The sequence below is a fragment of the Macaca mulatta genome, chromosome 16, assembly GCF_049350105.2.
Source record: "Macaca mulatta isolate MMU2019108-1 chromosome 16, T2T-MMU8v2.0, whole genome shotgun sequence".
NCBI lineage: Eukaryota > Metazoa > Chordata > Mammalia > Primates > Cercopithecidae > Macaca > Macaca mulatta.
In genome coordinates, this window is record NC_133421.1 from 65560481 (window position 1) to 65582029 (window position 21549).

General features: G+C 39.0%; 1 protein-coding gene across 1 annotated transcript; it reads left to right on the forward strand.

Annotated features, from left to right (window-relative positions):
* The first annotated feature begins 1645 nt into the window (after positions 1-1645).
* KRTAP9-1 (keratin associated protein 9-1) lies at positions 1646-6210 on the forward strand. The gene has a single exon (XM_028836464.2). The coding sequence runs from the start codon at positions 4883-4885 to the stop codon at positions 5768-5770; it is 888 nt and encodes a 295-aa protein (XP_028692297.2). The 5' UTR covers positions 1646-4882; the 3' UTR covers positions 5771-6210.
* The last annotated feature ends 15339 nt before the right edge of the window (positions 6211-21549 follow it).

A 21549-nucleotide genomic window follows, 5' to 3' on the forward strand; every position in this document is an offset into this window, starting at 1 on the left:
TACATATGTATACATGTGCCATGTTGGTGTGCTGCACCCTTTAACTCATCATTTACGTTAGGTATACCTCCTAATGCTATCCCTCTGCACCCCCACAATAGGCCCCAATGTGTGATGTTCCCCTTCCTGTGTCCAAGTGATCTCATTGTTCAGTTCCCACCTATGAGTGAGAACATGTGGTGTTTGGTTTTCTGTTCTTGCGATAGTTTGCTGAGAATGATGGTTTCCAGCTGCATCCATGTCCCTACAAAGGACACGAAACTCATCCTTTTTTATGACTGCATAGTATTCCATGGTGTATATGTGCCACATTTTCTTAATCCAGTCTGTCACTGATGGACATTTGGGTTGATTCCAAGTCTTTGCTATTGTGAATAGTGCCACAATAAACATGCGTGTGCATGTGTCTTTATAGCAGCATGATTTATAATCTTTTCGGTATATACCCAGTAATGAGATGGCTGGGTCAAATGGTATTTCTAGTTCTAGATCCTTGAGGAATTGCCACGCTGTTTTCCACAATGGTTGAACTAGTTTACAGTCCCACCAACAGTGTAAAAGTGTTCCTATTTCTCCACATCCTCTTCAGCACCTGTTGTTTCCTGACTTTTTAATGATTGCCATTCTAATTGGTGTGAGATGGTATCTCATTGTGGTTTTTATTTGCATTTCTCTGATGGCTAGTGATGATGAGCATTTTTTCATGTGTCTGTTGGCTGTATGAATGTCTTCTTTTGAGAACTGTCTGTTCATATCCTTTGCCCACTTTTTGATGGGGTTGTTTGTTTTTTTCTTGTAAATTTGTTTAAGGTCTTTGTAGGTTCTGGATATTAGCCCTTTGTCAGATGAGTAGATTGCAAAAATTTTCTCCCATTCTGTAGGTTGCCTGTTCACTCTGATGGTAGTTTCTTTTGCTGTGCAGAAGCTCTTTAGTTTAATTAGATCCCATTTGTCAATTTTGGCTTTTGTTGCCATTGCTTAACTGAACAACTTATTCATTCATCAAACCATCTACTGAATACTTACTGTGTGCCAGCTTCTACTGCATGCTCTGGGGATATGGCAGTGAATACTTGCTATTTGTGATGACAAATGTAAAATATTTAAGTTTAAAAACTTCAATAAATTAGTAAAATTATAAGGAAATTGACATTTTAATACACAGTTGGCAGGGATCTAAATTGAGGCAACTTCTTTAGATGGTAATTAACAGAATCTGAAATTTAACAGTATCTTGAATTAATTTACCATATTTTGAAATGTGCATGTGTTTTGATTGAACCGTTTCACTTCTAGAAATGTATTCAACACATGCACCTATACATACGCTCCAAGATATAAGTTCACTGGTATTCTTTGCAACATTGTTTGCAAGAATAAAGCCTGATTTTAAATTCTATTGGGGTTATAGAAGGGAAAGCCCTTGATGTAGGCAACACACACTCATGCTTAGAGGCAGTGAAGCATCACTTTCTTTTTATCACCAAAGAAACCTCTTTGACCTATTCTTGCAATTTCTCTGTATGTGCAAAATGATGTTAATTTTAACAAAAGAAATTAAGAATGTTATTTCTTTAGGCCATCCCTATCCCATGCAGACACCTACTTTCCATTTAGACCGAATTATTCAGGAAGGAGGGAAGAGGGGATGGAAGAAAGGATACAAGAACATATTTAGAATATATTTTTATGGACATATTTTATGACTGGGGTATATATAAAAATTATGAAAATTCTATTTGTTAGGCATAAGATGGTATAAAAATATCCATTCCATCTAAGTTATTAATGATTTTACTCAAATTCTCCATATCTTTGTTTACTTTTCTTCTTCAAATGACCGTTTTTGAAATAGAGTGTTTAAAGTCTCTGCTATGATTGTGGTTTTATCATTTTCCTATTTATAACAGGATTTTTGTACTTAGTTTGAATGTGGCCCAACTGTTTATGCCAACAAGAATATTAATGTTTTTCAGACCTAATTAATGTATCATAAGGAAGTCACTGTCAAGGTCAAAACAAGTGCAGGTATCATAGGCTTGGGATTCTGGTCTAACTGAGCCACAGTTCTATGGTCATTTGTTTGTTTAGAGATAGTTAGCCCTCTCTGTCTGAAGGCAGGGGAGACAGCTTAGAGATAACCCTTCTCCTTAAAAGGACTATGTTTTCAACACAGCGGTTGACTCAGGCTGGTGGTCAGGAGTGAAATTCAACAACAGGATCCACAGGAGATTGGTGGTGTGACAGCAGACTGGATGGTAGCAACTGGACCCACAGAAGCTGCAGCAGCAGCAAATGGTCTTGCAGCAGGTGCTCTGGCAGCAGCTGGTATGGCAGCAGATCTCTTGGTAGAGGTCTTAACCACGCCTCTGGTGAGAGCAGAAGGAGCTGCAGCAGGAGCTGACCATGATGTCAGAAGGTGGACGTTCTGGATGTGGGTTTTCAGTAGCCTAAGGTACCAAAGTTCATAAGCCTTCTTCTTTCCAAGTTTCCTTCTCTACTCTGCTGAAGACTTGCCAAATAACCTGGGTTATTTTCTGGCTATTGTTTATCTTACCTAAAGAGAAATTATCAGACTCTCTGATTGAAGTATGACATTGTAGCAGTTAGCCTTGGTTTTTTAAATGGGTGCAAAGGTAATTTCCATTTAATCAGTTGTTTGTCCCTAAAAGCACCATTTTTTCTTCCTTTTTTGTCTTAACATCATCTCATCCATTCCCTCTTATACTTTTCAGAGTGTGTCATTTGATATTCTGAGCATAGGACGAGTCATTCTTTTGTGTTCCAACCATTTAGTTTCCTGCTCCTGAATGAGCTGCACAGCCACAGTCCCTTCACTTTGGACAGTACTTAAAATAGATGTAAACATGGATATGTTAATACCCAAAAAATTAGACCCTGATACGTTATAGCAAATAGCTGCTAATGAAATCAGCATAGCACACTTGTAAATTATGAAGAAGCTAAAAAACATTTAAGGCACGTGGCTTCAAATTTAACTTGTTCAGAATAGAATTATTCATTTTGTTTCTTTTCCAAACCAATGCCCTAATTCTCCACTCCTATGGCAAATGGTTGTTAGTCCAAATTTTCAAGCTAGGGCTGGGTGTAGTGGCTCATGCCTGTAATCCCAGCACTTTGGGAGGCTGAGGTGGGTGAATCCCCTGAGGTCAGGAGTTCAAGACCAGCCTGGCCAACATGGTGAAAGTCCATCTCTACTAAAAATACAAAAAATTAGCTGCTGGGAGTGGTGTCACATGCCTATAGTCCCAGCTACTCAGGAGGCTGAGGCAGGAGGATCACTTGAACCCGGGAGGCGGAGATTGCAGTCAGCCAAGATCACGCCCCTGCACTCCAGCCTGGGCAACAGAGTAAGACTTCATCTCAAAAAAAAAAAAAAAAAAATCAAGCTAGTGAATGTAAAGTTGTTCATTCAATAATCGTGTTTTGGTTCCAACTATGTGCCAAACCCATTCTCAGGATGGAGACACAAGTGAAGAATACTCCACCCCATCCCCTCCTTTACTATAACTTCATTCTGACTCAATGAACTGCACCAGGTCCTTTTACAGGATGAACTGGCAATGCCATTACCCATATGCTGGACCAGCAAACGGGGGCTGTGTCCACCTTCGCAGCTAAAGTCAGGATGCCTCAGCAGCAGAGATGGCAGAAATTTTTAGCCACAATTTAAGTCAAAGCAAATCAAGCTGTATCAAAGGACCATTTTGTTGCCAGTGAAAATAAGAAACTCTTTATTTCAAAAGATTAGCCAGATATGGAAATTGCTAAGCGTCCAAAACATTATACAACTTATTCTGTCTTTTCCCCATTAATACACATGATGGAGTCATTCTCGTCCTGTTTGTTCCTGCATTTAAAACACACAATGGTGTGTGTATTTTTAAACTGCAATTCAAAGCAAAATATTTCAGTTTTCTGACTAACTGCTTTTAAACTTTTATTTGCACCACTAAACATAAACATCATGTACCCAGACATATTACCCAGGCATGTTACCCAAGCATGTTACCCAGGCATGTTTGTACTCAGGGCCATCAACAGATGTGGAGGTCAGCATGGAAAAGATTATGTCAGTTACAATTGAGCCCAGTCCCCTGTTTCAGGAATTGAGGTACCAAAGTGGAGTTGCTGTTACTATTAGAATTAGCATCATTGAATCTGTGTTTGTGTGACACAGATGAAAAATTTGATGAAAAATAAATTTTAACTCAAAATATTTTAAAATATGGTTTACATTTGTCACCTTGAGTTAATCACCATGTTCTAGTGCTGGAGGGGAAAACGTAGGTGGTGACAATAGTTCTGGCCGCTTCAAGTTAGTTTCAGTTGTCAGGGGATCAGTCAACGTACTCTGTCTTAAAGAATGGTAATTCAGGGGAGGCACAGCAGCTCATGCCTGTAATCCCATCACTCTGGGAGGATCGCTTGATTTCAGGAGTTCAAGGCCACAGTGAGCTGTGATCGTGCCACTGCACACCAGCCTGAGTGACAGAGCAAAACCTTGTCTCTAAAGTAATAACAACAATAAAATGATAATAAATAAAAATATATACTTTAGTTAAATGATGCTATTGATGTTGATCACCTCTCTCACTTCTGGAAACAAGTTCTTATGGGTTATCTATTAAGTAGAAGAATCATTTATTTTCAGAAGATTCATAGCACTTAAGGAACACTTCCTCCCTGGGCAATTCCCTATAGGTGATGAAAAATAATGTCATAAATAATAACCAGGAAAATTCTGCTCATTGGTTCCAAATTTGGGAACCAGTGTATAAAAGGTCCAGATATTAGAAGGGGTCATCAGATTCTTGGAAACTCACCTCTGAACAGGAGCCCACCCTCCATCCCTGACACCATGACCCACTGCTGTTCCTCTTGCTGCCAGCCTACGTGCTGCAGGACCACCTGCTGCAGGACCACCTGCTGGAAGCCCACCTGTGTGACCACCTGCAGCAGCACACCCTGCTGCCAGCCCTCCTGCTGTGTGTCCAGCTGCTGCCAGCCTTGCTGCCGCCCAACTTGCTGTCAAAACACCTGCTGCCAGCCCACCTGTGTGACCAGCTGCTGCCAGCCTTGCTGCCGCCCAACTTGCTGTCAAAACACCTGCTGCCAGCCCACCTGTGTGACCAGCTGCTGCCAGCCCTCCTGCTGTGGGCCCAGCTACTGTGGCCAAACCAGCTGTGGGTCCAGCTGCTGTCAGCCTATTTGTGGATCCAGTTGCTGTCAGCCTTGCTGCCACCCGACTTGCTATCAAACTACCTGCTGCAGGAACACCTCTTGCCAGCCCACCTGCTGTGGGTCCAGCTGCTACCAGCCTACCTGTGGGTCCAGCTGCTGCCAATCTTGCTGCCGCCCAACTTGCTGTCAAACCACCTGCTGCAGGACCACCTGCTGTCAGCCCACCTGTGGGTCGAGCTGCTACCAGCCTTGCTGCCGCCCAGCATGCTGTCAAACCACTTGTAGAACCACCTGCTGCCAGCCCACCTGCTGCCAACCATCCTGTGTGACCAGCTGCTTCAGCACACCCTGTTGTCAGCCAACCTGCGGTGGGTCCAGCTGCTGTAGCCAAACTTGCAACGAGTCCAGCTGTTGTCTGCCTTGCTGCCGTCCCACCTGCTGCCAGACCACCTGCTGCCGTCCCACCTGCTGCCAGACCACCTGCTGCAGGACCACCTGTTGTCGCCCCAGCTGTTGCTGCAGTCCTTGCTGTGTCTCCAGCTGCTGCCAGCCTTCCTGCTGCTGATCCACTTGCTGCAGACCCACCACCCACCAGAGACATATTTCCTGAAACATTCTGTCAAAATTCCTATGCCCCCAAGAAACATTCCCTAAGCTTTTCTGAGAAAAAACATTCTGACATTGAACTTTGTGATCATCTTCTTCCTACCATGCTTGGGATTCTACTGAAGGTATGCAGTCTACTTCACTTTTATTCTTCTTCATTTCCTCTGGATTAATGTGCCAGATGGTGGTCAGTCAGCTCCACCTAATTGACATGGACACATGGTCTCAGTCACAGGAAGTGGTCATCAGCTTTTGCCCCTGTGGAACTTAAAAAAAATTCTTAAGACTACACATCTAACTCTCTATAATGATCAATACTGATCACCTTTTTAGATATGTGCATTTTATTTAGTAGCCTCTGCCAGATTACTAAACTCTTTCATGATCACTTTTAATTGTCTCCCTACCTGGTCTTTCCTAATAAAATTTATATTATCCTGCATCTTATGGTATGATTTTTGTTCCATTTGTTTGTTTGTTTGCAGCAGTTGCTTTGTGAAGCCTTACTTTTGAGTTGTGGTTTATATTTATTATCTTGTTCAAGTCGCACAATGACCTACAAGTTGCACAGAGCAAACATTTTAGTGATGAGAAAATGATGTGCCATACAACTAGCAATAGACAAAAGAAGGTTCAATGACCAGGTCCTTTGAATCCAGGTCAAGGACACTTTTTTAAAAACATTTTTCTACAGGTACATGCAACAGTGGTGATTGAGTGCAGGGAACACGTACATTTTAAGTCACATCTCAAGCAAACACTTTTCTATCTACAAAGCACTTCCCAAATACTCTCCCCACCTCTATGACCATTAGAGACCACCTTTAAGAGTTCTAGGAATGCTTTTACACTGTTGGTGGGAGTGTGAATTCGTTCAACCATTGTGCAAGACAGTGTGGCTATTCCTCAAGGATCTAGAACCAGAAATACCATTTGACCCAGCAATCCCATTACTGGGTATATACCAGAAGGATTATAAATCATTCTACTGTAAAGACATCTGCACATGTATGTTTACTGCAGCACTATTTACATTAGCAAAGACTTGGAACGAACCTAAATGTCCATCAATGATAGACTAGATAAAGAAAATGTGGCACATATACACCATGGAATACTACGCAGCCATAAAAAGATTGAGATCATATCCTTTGCAGGGACATGGATGAAGCTGGAAGCAATCATCCTCAGCAAACTAACACAGACACAGAAAACCAAACACTGCATGTTCTCACTTATACGTGGGAGTTGAATAATGAGAACACACGGACACAAGAAGGGGAACATCACACACTGGGGCTTATTGGGGGGAAGGGGGGCAAGGGGAGGGAGAGAATTAGGACAAATACCTAATGCATGAGGGGCTTAAAACCTGGATAATGGGTTGATAGGTGCAGCAAACCACCATGGCACATGTATACCAATGTAACAAACCTGCACGTTCTGCACATGTATCCCAGAACTTAGAGTAAAATAAAATATAAAAATAAACAAAAATTTTAAAAGTGTTCTAGTCCATGAAAAGAGCTTTACATCTCTGGATTCCGATCCACCACTGAAGAATCTGTCACCAACAACTAGTGTGAGCACCATGGGTGTTCCTGGCCCTACCCTCACCAGGAGGAACCTCCTCTTTGCTGTCATGGTTGAGCGTCTGGGTATCATTTCATTCACCTTAACAGAAATTAGGATTAAGAATCACCTTTGCAAAGCACACAAGATTGGACCATGCTTCCTGGGTTCCCAAACTTTGGGGCAATTTTGTTTCCTAACACGAACTTCGTTAAGGGAAGATAAATTTGTACAGAACCCTAAGAATTAAGGTAACCATGCAATGGATTTATGCCCTTTGATCAAATCATGATCTCTGGGCCATAAAAGGAAACAAAATAACTTCCTGTGTTTTATGAGATAAAGAAGATAAAGTCAATTATGCTAAAGGAAGTCGAAATCAGAGTTTTCAGAAAAAAAAAAGGGGAGAAATGGTAGAAAGAAGAAAATGGGAAGAAATTATGTACTTTTAAAGTCAAGATGGGCAATAGGCTGGTTCCCAAATGAGGGATCCTGGATCTTCTGATGAGAAACTGAATAAGAAAGAGAATAGCCAGGGGATGCAGCAGTACAAGAGCTAACTCAGCTTTGGGAGAACACTAAGAGGCTTTGGCTGTGGCCACCTTCTTAAGAGACATGAAAGTGCTTTGGGTGAGTGAACCACTTGATGTGACAGAGATGTGTGATCTTCCTAGAGGATGTATCTGGAATTCTCTGCCAGGTTATTAACTTTCCAACAGGGGGAATCAATGGGTGAGTTGCCGACGTTTACTGAGAGCCTGCTATACACTAGGTATTGAGGTAGTTGCTCCGTCCACACTCTCTCTCTTTCCCAGGCAATCCCAAAAGGTAGGTATTAGTGGCCACACGTTCAAGCTGAGGAAGTCAGTGTTGAGGGAGTTAAAGCAACTCACATGTGTTGCATAAATGATACAACATTTTTCTGCTTTCCAAAACAAAGCTGTTTGGGGGAAGTACAGGTGAAATGAGAGATATAGTTCAATGGAAAAAATTAAGAGACAAGAAAGAGATTCACACGTATATTATCAATTGATTTTTTGACAAGGTGGCAAGTGAATATACAGAGAATCTATGGTCTTTTGAATAAACAGTGCTGGAACAATTAAACATCCATGACCAAAAAGAAAAAAAAAATAGAACTTTGATTTATACATCACATATATACAAAAATAAACTCAAAATGGATCATTGGCCAAAGTGCAAAACCTAAAACTACAAAACTTTTAGAAGGAAACAGGAAAAAGATTTTGGACTGTAGATTAGGTGAAGATTTCTTAGATGAATACATAGCCCCTCAAAAAGTGGGCAAAAGATATGAACAGACACTTCTCAAAAAAAGACATTCATGCAGCCAACAAACATATGAAAAAAAGCTCGACATCACTGATCATTAGGTAATGCAAATCAAAAAACAGTGAGATACCATCTCATGCCACTCAGAATGGCGATTATTAAAAAGTCAAGAAACAATAGATGCTGGCAAGGCTGTGGAGAAATCAGAATGCTTTTACACTGTTGGTGGAAATATAAAACAGTTCAACCATCGTGGAAGGCAATGTGGCAATTCCTCAAGGATCTAGAACCAGAAATAGCATTTGACTCAGCAATCCCATTTCTGGGTATATGCCCTCAGGAATATAAATCATTCTACTATAGACACATGCACACATATGTTTATTGCAACACATTTACAATAGCAAAGACTTTGAACAAACCCAAATGCCCATCAACGATGGACTGGATAAAGAAAACGTGGCATATACACACCATGGAATACTATGCAGCCATAAAAAAAGATTGAGATCATGTCCTTTGCAGGAATGTGGATGAAGCTGGAAGGCATCATCCTCAGCAAATTAACACAGGAACAGAAAACCGAACATCACATGTTCTCACTCATAAGTGGGAGTTGAACAATGAGAACACATGGACACAGGGAAGGCAACAACATACACCAGGGCCTGTCTGGGGTGGGGGTCAAGGGAAGGGAGAACATTAGGACAAATATCTAATGCATGCCAGGCTTAAAACCTAGATGATGGGTTGATAGGTGCAGCAAACCACCATGGCACATGTATACCGTATGTAACAAACCTGCATGTTCTGCACATGTATCCCAGAGGTTAAAGCACAATAAAAAAAAAAAAAAAGCAAACCGATATCCAAAACACACTCCATCATATCATGGCTCTATAGATTTTTGCCCAAAAACTTTCAGTTAAAATGAAAAAAATAAAGTTGAGGTGAAATGGGGAAAAATTAGAATATGGTAAGATTGTGAATATCCAGCAAAAGTTCTGTGAACTCAATTCTAACAAAGCAGAAGATGTGGTTAATAAGGTTAGTGATGGTCTTCACGATAGCAAAGACATGGAATAAACCTAAATGCTTATCAATGGTAGACTAGATAAAGAAAATGTGGTATATGTACGCCATGGAATACTGCACAGATATTAAAAAAAGAATGAGATCATGCCCTTTGCAGCAACATAGATGGAGCTGGAGGCCATTATTCTAAGCAAACTAACACAGGAACAGAAAATTAAATACTGCATGTTCTCTCCACTTATAAGTGGGAGCTAAAAATTGAGTAAATATGGACACAAAGAAGAGGACAACAGAGAGACCTGGGTCTACTTAAGGATGGAGGGTGGGAGGAGGGTGAGGATCGAAAAACTGCCTGTCAGGTACTATGCTGATTACCTAGGTGACTAAAATATCTGTACACCAAACCCTGAAACATGCATTTTACCTATATAACAAACCTGCAGCCGGGGGTGGTGGCTCACGCCTGTAATCCCAGCACTTTGGGAGGCCGAGGTGGGTGAATCACTTGAGGTCAGGAGTTCGAGACCAGTCTGACCAACATGGAGAAACCCCATCTCTACTAAAAATACAAAAGCAGCCGGGCATAGTGGCGCATGCCTGTAATCCCAGCTGCTCGGGAGGCTGAGGCAGGAGAATCACTTGAACCCGGGAGGCGGAGGTTGCAGTGAGCTGAGATCATGCCACTGTGCTCCAGCCTGGGCAACAAGATTGAAACTACATACATAAAAATTAAAAAAAAAAAAACCTTGAACCTAAAATAAAAGTGAAAAAAAGTAAAGAAATAAAGGCAGTGATGAAGATCTTGAGAAACAGTGAGCATCTTAAAGTCTGCAATGGCTAGGGAGAAGAGATACGCCTGGTAAGAATGTCATCTGTTCAGTAGGAAGGCAGATGCCAGAGCTTATAATAAATTTAATGTGATTTTTTTAGGACGAAGCACTGGGAGAAAAGAAGGCTAAGAGTAGGAACCTCACAGGAATTCCTTTCGGTTCATTCCATTCGCAGATGATCCCAATGAGGAAAAAGTGCCGGAGGCCTAGGGTGGAAGGAGCTAATGCAAAAATTATTCTGGCAACGTGAATTCTAAACACTACGGGGATTCAAGCATTGGCTGGACAATCGTTAGGACATTGTGCCAAGGATTCACAGTGTCTGGTAATTGGTTATTATTATTGGACTTCGGAGGTCACCTCAGTTCTTGAGATACTTCAAAGTTCCCAAATGTTTTTGTTGGATTCAAAATTGACCATTTGCTGATTTTTGAAGTCCATAAGCAACAAAATATGTAAAATTTAAAAAGAAACATGCGGTGCCATACATACTTATTAGACATTCTCTTGGAGGGAACAGGAAGGCTGTCTTCCAGGGTAGTAAACACTACCTTGAAAAATGTACCAGTTTCTGGTCTTCAGCCTTGCACACTCCAAAAACTAGTATTATTTACATTCTAAGAGTGAAAGCACCTCTTGGAGTGAGTTCACTTTCACCAAGCCCACAACATTAGTACCAGTTGATGAATCTACGTGAGAAATAACTTAAAGAGAAGGTGACATTTTCGTGGGTCTTTTTGACTAGGATATTTTCTTTCTATAGATATACCTGCATGAAAAGTGAAATTATAACCAAAGGTTATTTTCTTTTTTATAATTAAACTTATTGAGATAATTGTAGATTCACATGCACTTGCAAGAAATAATACAAAGAAACCTCTGTACTCTTTACCAAGTTTCCCCCAATGATAACATCTTCAAAACTACAATATAGTATCACAACTCCAATAGTGACATTGATACCTTCAAGACACAGAGTAGCTCCATCAGTACAAGAATCCCTTGTATTGCCCCAAAAGGTTATTTTCTGAGCAAAGATTTGGAACATTCTAATATTCTAGAAGTTCTAATAATATGGAATGGCATCTAATACATTTGTTCTAAAACAGATTTTGCAAGTCACTCTGGAAGATTCAAGTGCCATGTGTGGCTCTCCCTCCCCTATGCAATGCGTCGTAACCGGCACTTCTGAATTTGTCTCAGAGCCTCTCTTTTCTCTAAGCTGCCGTGGCTCACCAAACCTCCACCCCCATTTCTAAGTTCCAGGTTCTTTTTAATACCATTTTCAATCAACTTGCAGTAAATTCTGCAGGCCTTGAAGCAGCCTCTCCAGTGTTCCCCAACTTCTGATACAACCTCATTTATGCCTTTGCCTCATAAAGACCTACAAAACATTTTTAATTTTGTTTACTTTTGCTGTCATATTTATGGATCATTTCTGAAGTTTCAGGCCATAGCATACAAATTATATTTTAGATGACTCTGGATTTTGTCCACTTTCTCTTTCTTCCAAACAAAAATATAAGCTACAGCCATGCAGGTCTGTCTTCAGAAACTGGCAAGGGCTCTTTGTTATCATTAGACAATAACATGACATCATGCACCTGCTTATGTGATTCCCCCGTCACAAGCCTTCCCCTGGGATCCCTCAATGTGTTGTGATGGTTTATGCACATCCTACTGCAATTTCCTCTTCCTATGACTGCCATTAAATATAAAAGACAATTCCAGACTTCCATCCTCTATTAAAATATAATATTATTATGGACAAGACCAAGTAATGTTTTCAAGCAATGGTTTTTCATTTTCTTTGCCTCTGTTCACCCTATATAACAAAGCTTCCCTATTTTTCCACTGGAGAACCTCCATTCAGAATTTCCCCTAGATGGCAGATGTTGGCATGGTTTTACTCCAGTATGTGCTTTTAAAAGAAAAGGAATGACACTCCCTAATTCCAATCCCTGCTATAACATTGATGGTTTAAGAAGTGTGAGAGAGCCCCCAGAAGTGCCAATATTGGAAGCTCTATCAACGTCAGATTGACTCACTGGAGAATTGTGAAGTTTGTTATGTTCAGAGTTTACTCATGTGTAAAACGTGGAAAAATGGAAAAAGAATCAGAGGAACATGTATAATGATTCCCACTGAGGTTAACAAGTGTAGATTTGTTTCTAAGAGAATAAGGACTTTATGAAATTACAGAAATTTTGAAGACTGATAATACTGATATCATATGAAATTATAGAAATTTTGAAGACTGATAACACTGATATTATGTAAGTTGTTCTGAGAGATGCCCATGGTATTTGTATGATGTTTTAATACCTTCTTTCAGCTTAGATAAGAATATTGGAATCTTCTGAAAATTGATTTCAGAATCTACCCAACCTGAAAGCTTTCTACTGCACCTGTCTATTTAATATAAAAGCTTGAGAGTACTTGATATAAGTATATATAAGTAATATAAAGGCTTGAGAGGACATTGATAGAACTTCCAACACTGGCATTTCTAGCAGCTCTCTCACGCTTCTTAAACTATCAATGTTATAGCCGGGATTGGATTTAGGGAGTGTCCTTCCTTTTCTTTTTAAAACACAGACTGGAGTAAATCATGCCAACATCTGAAGTCCCCTCAGAATGGAGTACAGATATTATGAATCCATATTCATCAGGAAGTTAGTTTTTGTTTTTTTGTTTTTTTAATTTAAAAAGCTGCTCATGCTGAGAATGTAAACTAGTACAACCACTGTGGGAAACGGTGTGGAGATTCCTTAAAGAACTAAAAGTAGAACTACCATTCGATCCAGCAATTCCAATACTGGATACCTACCCAGAGGAAAAGAAGTCATTATACGAAAAAGACACTTGCACATGCATGTTTATAACAGCACAATTCACAATTGCAAAAAATATGAAACCAGCCCAAATGCCCATCAATCAATGAGTGGATAAAGAAGCAGTTGAATATATGATGGAATACTACTCAGCCATAAAAATGAATGAATTAATGGCACTCACAGCAATCTGAATGGAATTGGAGACTATTATTCTAAGTGAAGTAACTCAGGAATGGAAAACCAAACCTAAAATCTTGTAAGTGGGAGCTAAGCTATGAGGATGCAAAGGCATAAGAATGACACAATGGACTTTGAGAACTCAGGGGAAAAGATGGGAGGGGGTGAGGGATAAAAGATTACAAATTGGGTTCAGCGTACACTACTCGGGTGATGGGTGCACCAAAATCTCACAAATCACCACTAAAGAATATACTCATGTAACCAAATATCACCTGTTCCCCAAAAACTTATGGAAATAATTTTTTTTTTTAAGAAGCTGCTCAGCTCTGTCTGATGCATGATCTCGTGGTAACAGTGGAAGTGGTCAGATGTTTGACCAATCTCCAAAATCCATGTTCTGCTACCTTTTAAAGATAAAATACTTCTTAAAACTGTTTTGGCTGGGCACGGAGGCTCATGCTTGTAATCCCAGTACTTTGGGAGGCTGAGGCGGGTGGATTGCCTGACGTCAGGAGTTCAAGACCAGCCTGGCCAACATGGTGAAACCCCACCTCTACTAAAAATACAAAAAAAAAAAAACAAAAGTGAATGGTGATGTGTGCCTGTAATCCCAACTATTTGGGAGACTGAGGCAGGGGAATTGCTTGAACCAGGGAGATGGAGGTTGCAGTGAGCTGAGATTGCACCACTGCACTCCAGCCTGGGTGACAGTGAGACTCTGTCTCAAAAAAAATAAAAAATTAAAAAATTAAAAAATTTTAAAAAATGCACACACACAAAAAACCTGTTTCTTCCTTTCTTAAATTAAATTTCAAATTAAATTTTTTATTTTTAAAGAATAGAGATTGGCATGCAGTTGTAAGATGTGATACAAGAGATCCATGTACTCTTTGCCCAGTTTCCCCCAAAAATAACATCATCCAAAATTAGAGAAAAACATCAACACCAGCATACGATACTGACATTGACATAGCCAATGTACAACACATTTCTGTCACCACAAGGATCTCTTTTGATTGTTCTTTTACAGCCACACTCACCTCCCTCCCACACCCACTCCCTTCTTTACACCTGGCAACCACCAATTTGTTCTTCATTTGTGTAATTCTGTCATTTCAAGGATGTTTACACAAAAGGAATCATACAGTGCTTAACACTTTGAGATTGGTTTTTTCAACACAGCATAATTCCCTGGAAATTTAAACAGATTGTTGAACAGTTTTTCCTTTTTGTCACTGTGAAGTACCCTCTGGTATGTATGTACCAGTTTGTTTGACCATGTGTTGAAGGACATCTGGGTTGCTTCCAGTTCAAAGCAGCCGTAAACATTCATGTACAAACCTTTGTGTGAACAAGTGTAATTAGTGAGTTGTATGGTAGTTGCATGTTTAATTTTTCTTTTACAAAGTCTAGCTGTGTTACCTAGGCTGGAGTGCAGTGGCACTATCTCAGCTCACTGCAACCTCTGCCTCCCGGGTTCCAACGATTCTCCCGCCTCAGCCTCCCGAGTTGCTGGGATTACAGGCATGCGCCACCACGCCCTGCTAACTTTTTGTATTTTTAGTAGAGATGGGGATTTACCATGTTAGCCAGGCTGGTCTCGAACTCCTGACCTCAGGCAATCCACCCACCTCGGCCTCCCAAAGTGCTGGGATTACAGGCGTGAGCCACTGTGCCCGGCCAGCATGTTTAATTTTTAAGCAACAGCATCAACCGTTTCCAGAGTGTCTGTACCATTTTACATGTATGACTGATTCTGTTTCTTTGCATACTCACCAACATTTATTTTAGCCATTCTGATAGGTGTGTTAACTCATCGTGGTTTTAGTTTACATTTCCCTAATGGCTAATGACGTTGAACATCTTTTCACATGCTTATTTGTCATCTGTATATCTTCTTCCATGAAATATTTCTTCATGTCTTTTGCCCATGCTGTACTTTTAGTGTTTGCTTTCTAATTGTTCAGTTTTTAAAGTTCTTTGTATATTCTAGGTACCACTCCTTTGTCAAATATGTGATTTGCAAATATATATCATGTATAGTTCGCAGCTTGTCTTTTCCTCCTCTGTTCTTTTGCAGAACATAAACCAATTTATTAATTCTCTTTAATGGATCATGTTTTTGGTGCTACCTAAGAACTCTTTGGTCTTACACGCTAAAGATTTTCTCCAATTTTTCCTAAAAGTTTTATAGTTTTACATCTTATATTTAAGTTGTAATTCATTTTGAGTTAGCCTGGGCGACAGAGCAAGACTCCGTCTCAAAAAAAAAAAAAAAATTTAGAGTTTTTTTTCCTCTAGATATCTAATTACTCTAGAATAATTTGTTTAAAGGGATAGCTTTCCTCCATTGAATTGTTGGTGTACGTTTATCAAAATTCGGCTAGGTATACAGCCAATCCTTAAACAATGCAAGGGTTAGGAGCAGCAAACCTCCACACAGCTAAAAATCTGCATATAACTTTTGACTCCCCCAAAACTTAACTACTCACAGCCTACTGTTGACTGTAAGACTTATCAATAAAATAAGCAGTCAATTAACACATATTTTGTATGTTATATGTATTATATATTGTATTTTTACAGTAAAGTAAACTGAAGAAAAGAAAATTCTATTAAGAAAATCATAAGAAATGGAAAATATGTTTACTGTTCTTTAAGTGGAAGTGGATCACCATAAAGGTGTTCATCCTGGCTGTCTTCATGTCGAGTAAGCTGAAGAGGAGGAGGAAGAGGAGGGGTTAGTCTTGCCGTCTCATTAGTGGCAGAGGCAGAAGAAAATCCACATGTAAGTGGACCTGTGTACTTCAAACCTATCAATTGTATTTGTATAGGTCTATTTCTAGGTTCTTTGTTTTAATCCATTCATTTAGCTGTCTATTTCTCCTTCAGTACCACACAGCCTTGATTACTGTAGTTACATCATAAATCTTGAAATTAAATAGATTGATCCCTTCCACTTTATTCTTTGAAATTGTTTTAGCTATTCCAGTTCTTTTGTCTTTCTATATACATTTTGGAAGAATCTTATTGATATCTACTTTTTTAAAAACCTGCTGTGGTAAGTCCTGTACATGTTTTTTAAATTTACACCTAAGTATGTTTTAGAGGGATTGTGACATTTTATTTCAACTTCTGTGTCCATGCATTCATTGCCCATATATAGAATATAGCAGATTGTGTATGTTTATCTTGTAGCTTCCAATCTTTCTAAACTCATTCATTAGTTCTCAGAGTTTGCTTGCTTATTTGTTTGTTTGTATTCATAGATTCCTTGAGATTTTCTATGTAGACAATCATGCTATCTACAAAGAGAGACAGTTATATTTCTTCCTTTATTTTTGTTTCTTGCCTTATTGTGCTGGTTAAAACTTTAAGCACTGTGTAGAATAAGCAGTGAGATTTAATATTTCCAATTTAGGGGAAAGTATTCAATCTTTCACTGTCATTTATACTTTCAAAGAACCAGCTCCTTGTTTCACTATTTCACTTTGTTTTCTTTATTATTACTCTGTTTTCAGTTTCATTGATTTCTGCTTTTATATTTATTATTTCCTTCCTTTTGCTTGCTTTTAGTTTGTTTTGCTCTTATTTTTCTAGGTTCTTGAGGTGGGAGCTTAGATAATTGAGACTTTTCCTCTTTTCGAATATATGCATTTAATGCTATGACTTTCCCTCTCATCACAGCTTTAATTATGTCTCCCAAGTTTCTACATGTTGTATTTTCATTTTCATTCATTGCAATGCATATTTTTAAAAAATTTCCCTTAAGTCTTCCTTTCTGACCTAGGGACTATTCAAAAGTATGCTGTTTAGTTTCCAAGTGTTTGAAGATTCCCCAGTTATCTTTCTGTCATTAATTTCTAGTTTGAGTCCATCGTAGTTGGAGAACATACTCTATGATTTCAACTCTTATAAATTTGTTGAGATTGTTTTATGGCCCAAGATATGGTCCATCTTGAAATATATTCCATGGACACTTGAAATGAATGTGTGTTTTACTATTGCTGGATGGACTGTTCTATAAACGTTAATTAGATCCTGCTGGTTGATGGTGTTTTTGAGTTCTTCTGTATCTTTGTTGATTTTCTACTCATTTTAGTTCTTTTCTATCAGGACTTGAAAAATAATGAGAAATCCACATAATTTTAATTGTTTTCCCCTAAAGGTAAGGTGTTTCTTTCTCTGGTTGCATTTACAACTTTTTCCTTGTCTTTACTTTTCAGAAGTTTAACTACTATGTGTGTTGGCACAAATTTCTTTGAGTTTATCCTGTTTGGGATTTGCTCACCTTCTTGAATTTGTAGGTTTATGTCTCTTGCTAAATTGGGGGGATTTTCAACTATATTGTTTTTGAATACTTTTTCAGCCCTGCTCTTTTTCATCTTTCCTTCTAGGACCCTGGTGAGATGAATATCAGATAGTTTTTTTTAGTCCCACAGGTCCCTTAAGCTCTGTTATATTTTTAGGCTTTTCCAGTGTATTTTCTCTGTTGTTTGGATTGGAAATTTTCTAATGTTTTATCTTCTAGTTCACTGATACTTTTCTTTTTACCTCCATTCTGCTGTTGAGCCATCAACTGAACCTTTTATTTTGGTTATTGGGTTTTTCAGTTCCAAAATTCACATATATCGTTTTATCTTTTATTTATTTGTGACAATTTGTACTCTTTCATTTGTGTAAAGTATATTTTAAGCATACACTTTATGTTTTGCTCACTGACTTTTGTTTTTTTTTAGATGGAGTCTCGCTTTGTCACCAGGCTGGAGTGCAGTGGCCCGATCTTGGCTCACTGCAACCTCCCTGGTTCAAGTGATTCTCCTGCCTCAGCCTCCTGAATAGCTGGGACTACAGGTGCGCACCATCACACCCAGATAATTTTTGTGTTTTTAGTAGACAGAGGGTTTCACCATGTTGGCCAGGATGATCTCAATCTCTTGACCTCAAGATCCTCCCACTTCAGCCTCCCAAAGTGCTGCGATTGCAGGCATGAGCCACCGCACCTAGCCTCATTGATGTATTTTTATCATGACTGCTTTAAACTCTTTGTCAGATAATTCTAATATATCTGGTATCTCAACATTGGCATTTATTGATTGCCTTTTTTCATCCAGTTACATATCTTCCTGGCTTTGGATGTTAAGTGATTTTTTATTAGTACCTGGCCCTCTTTGTATTACGTTATGAAACTCTGGATCTTATGTAATCTTTCATTTTGGCTGGCTTTCTCTGACATTGTTCTAGCAAGGGACTAGGGGCTACCTCATTACTGTCACATGAAGGTAATGTGACAAGATTAGTTCCCTGAATAGATTAGTTCGCTGAATAGATCAGTTCCCCTATTCAGCCTGTGCTGACAAGCAAGGTAGGGGAGCACACCATTACTGCGGGGCAGAGATGAGAGCTCCGGCCCTCCACATGGTCTCCACTGACACTCTATGTCTACATCTATGTCTGTTGGGGACGGGGGTCTTTACTGGCTGGCAGAGATTAAGGTTTCACAGCCCTACTTGGCCTTCTCGGACACTATCTCAGTGGCGGGTGTTAGGGAAACTCATCACAGCTTCTCAGGGATGGAAGTCTATCTCCCCACCCGGCTTTTACTGGTGTGACTGGCAGTGAAGCCATAGTTGTTTCTGGAGCACAGCAGATACCTTCTAAATGTTTTTCTTCTTGCTAAGCCACCTCTTTTCTGACCCTTTAGGTAGAGAGAAGCATTTATTGGAACTGTGTGTGTGTGTGTGTGTGTGTGTGTGTGTGTGTGTGTGTGTGCGTGCGCATCCATTAGAGTTTCAGAGTTGCAGGCTTCTCAAGCTCCAAGTCTGGGGTACTTGCAGCAAAAAGAAAACCCAGAGAACCCCACCTTATTGTTCCTTAAGTCCTGAGGCTTCTAGCCTGGCTGCTTTCTTCACTTCACCTTTCAGAGTCCTCTTGTGTTTGCTTTGTATATAATATCCAGAATTTTTAGTTGTACTTAGCAGAAAGAATGTGGAAAAGTATGTCCACTCCATCTTCCCAGTCAGCAAATCTTCAACTGGGTTTTAACTAAACATAATAAATGCATTTAAAGACATAAGGGAAGCTATTACCAATATTGACAAATACAAACACACACACACACGTGCGCGCGCGCACACACACACACACCCCATGAATAAAAACCAACCAGAGACAATATCCTGCATTGGTGTTAATATTTTGGTTTTGATCATTGGGCTGTGACTAAAGAAATACACACTGAAGTACATAGGGATAAAGTGGTATTTAGTGATAATGGGAAATTCTATCTGCAACTTACTTTTAAAAACCAACAGTAGTAACACACACATATATAGAGAGAAATAATGTTAGAGAAGCATGGTAAAATGTTAACGTTTGAGGAATCCAAGTGAAGGCATATGGGAATCCTTTGTACTATGTTTAGAACTTTCTATGAGTATGAAATTATTTCAAAATGAAAAATTAATAAAAAACAAACATGTATAATGGGGGGGGAGACACAACCAAGCACAATATCAGATACTAAACTAATAATGGAGCATACAGTCATTAAAGTACACAATAAGTGAGATAAACTGCAGAAGATATACTGACTTGGAAGACCAAAGCGGAAGAATCTATAATGTAAAGGAAAGAAAAATGTGTAACTCGTTTATAATGAAAATATTACATATCAAGACTTGTGGGGTGTTATAAAAATGATCTTTGATAAAATGTATACACTTTAAATAGCCTTTAATATTTAAATATTAAACAAGAATAAAACAAAAATAAATGAACTGAGAGTTCATCTTAGTGAATAAGAAAAAGAAAAACAGTCAAAATAGCATAAAATGTAAATCAATGAACTAGTTAACAATGATATTAGAGTGAAGATGAACAAAGCCAAAATTTGTTTCTTTTTCAAAAAAACTAATAAATGATAAGCCACTGACAGGATTGATCAAGAAATGTAAAGAAGACACAAATAAATAATATTCTGGATGACAATGAGAACATATCCAGCAATAAAGCTGAAAATGTTCCACAATCAAAGCTGGAAAAAAGTATTTACATGGAAAAGATGAGCTTGGATTCTGATCACTCATCATGTACAAAAAAAATCAATTCCAGGTGTATCAATAGCTTGAAGGTCAAAAAAAATCTTAAACCCTCACTAGATAATGTATGTGAATTTTTTTTATTTTTAAGTAGATAAACACCTCCTGACCAAGACAAAAATATCATTATTTGAAAAGAAATGATTGATAATTTTAACTGGATCAAACTTTACAAAATTTAACCATCAGAAATCACATTTCAGACTGAGAGAAGGAACTGTGATAAACCCCTTTGATGCCTATCTCTTCTCTGTTCTCTATGTGAACTCTATTTCTTCTGGCATTTGACCATAACAGCTGGAGCTGCTGCAGCAGGTGGGCTGGCAGCAGGGTGTGCTGCAGCGGCAACAATTTTGAAAACACACAAACCCGTATGTTTCTTGTTTTACCCCATGTGTCTTCCTTCAGGGATCATAACCCAAAGCTGATTGTCATCCAATATCTTCAGACAGTTGTTTTATATATTTACAAAGCTTTTATTATTGTTTATAACAGGAAGATAAATCATATACTAGCTTCTACATTACAGGTGGCATCAGAAGCCCTCCCTAAACTTGGTTTTAACTCATCACCATGACTCAACATCATCCTATCTTCAGAGGTGCTTCCAAAAGTAAATAGCAATAAGGAAAAATAGATGGTGACCAACAATGGTCCTGACATCTCACCAAGCTACATAGGGCCTGTTAAATGACCAAATACTGTACCCAGCTTTAAAAATGAGGATCGAGCTTAATTGATAGGGAGAATGATTCATTTCTCAGTTCAGAATAGTCCTGACTGGTTACTTGTCAATTAAGAGAGCAAATAAATCAATTACTCAAAGAAAATTCACAGCACTGAAGAAACAACTTCCTCCCTGGGACATTTCCCAATGAACTAGAGAAATTC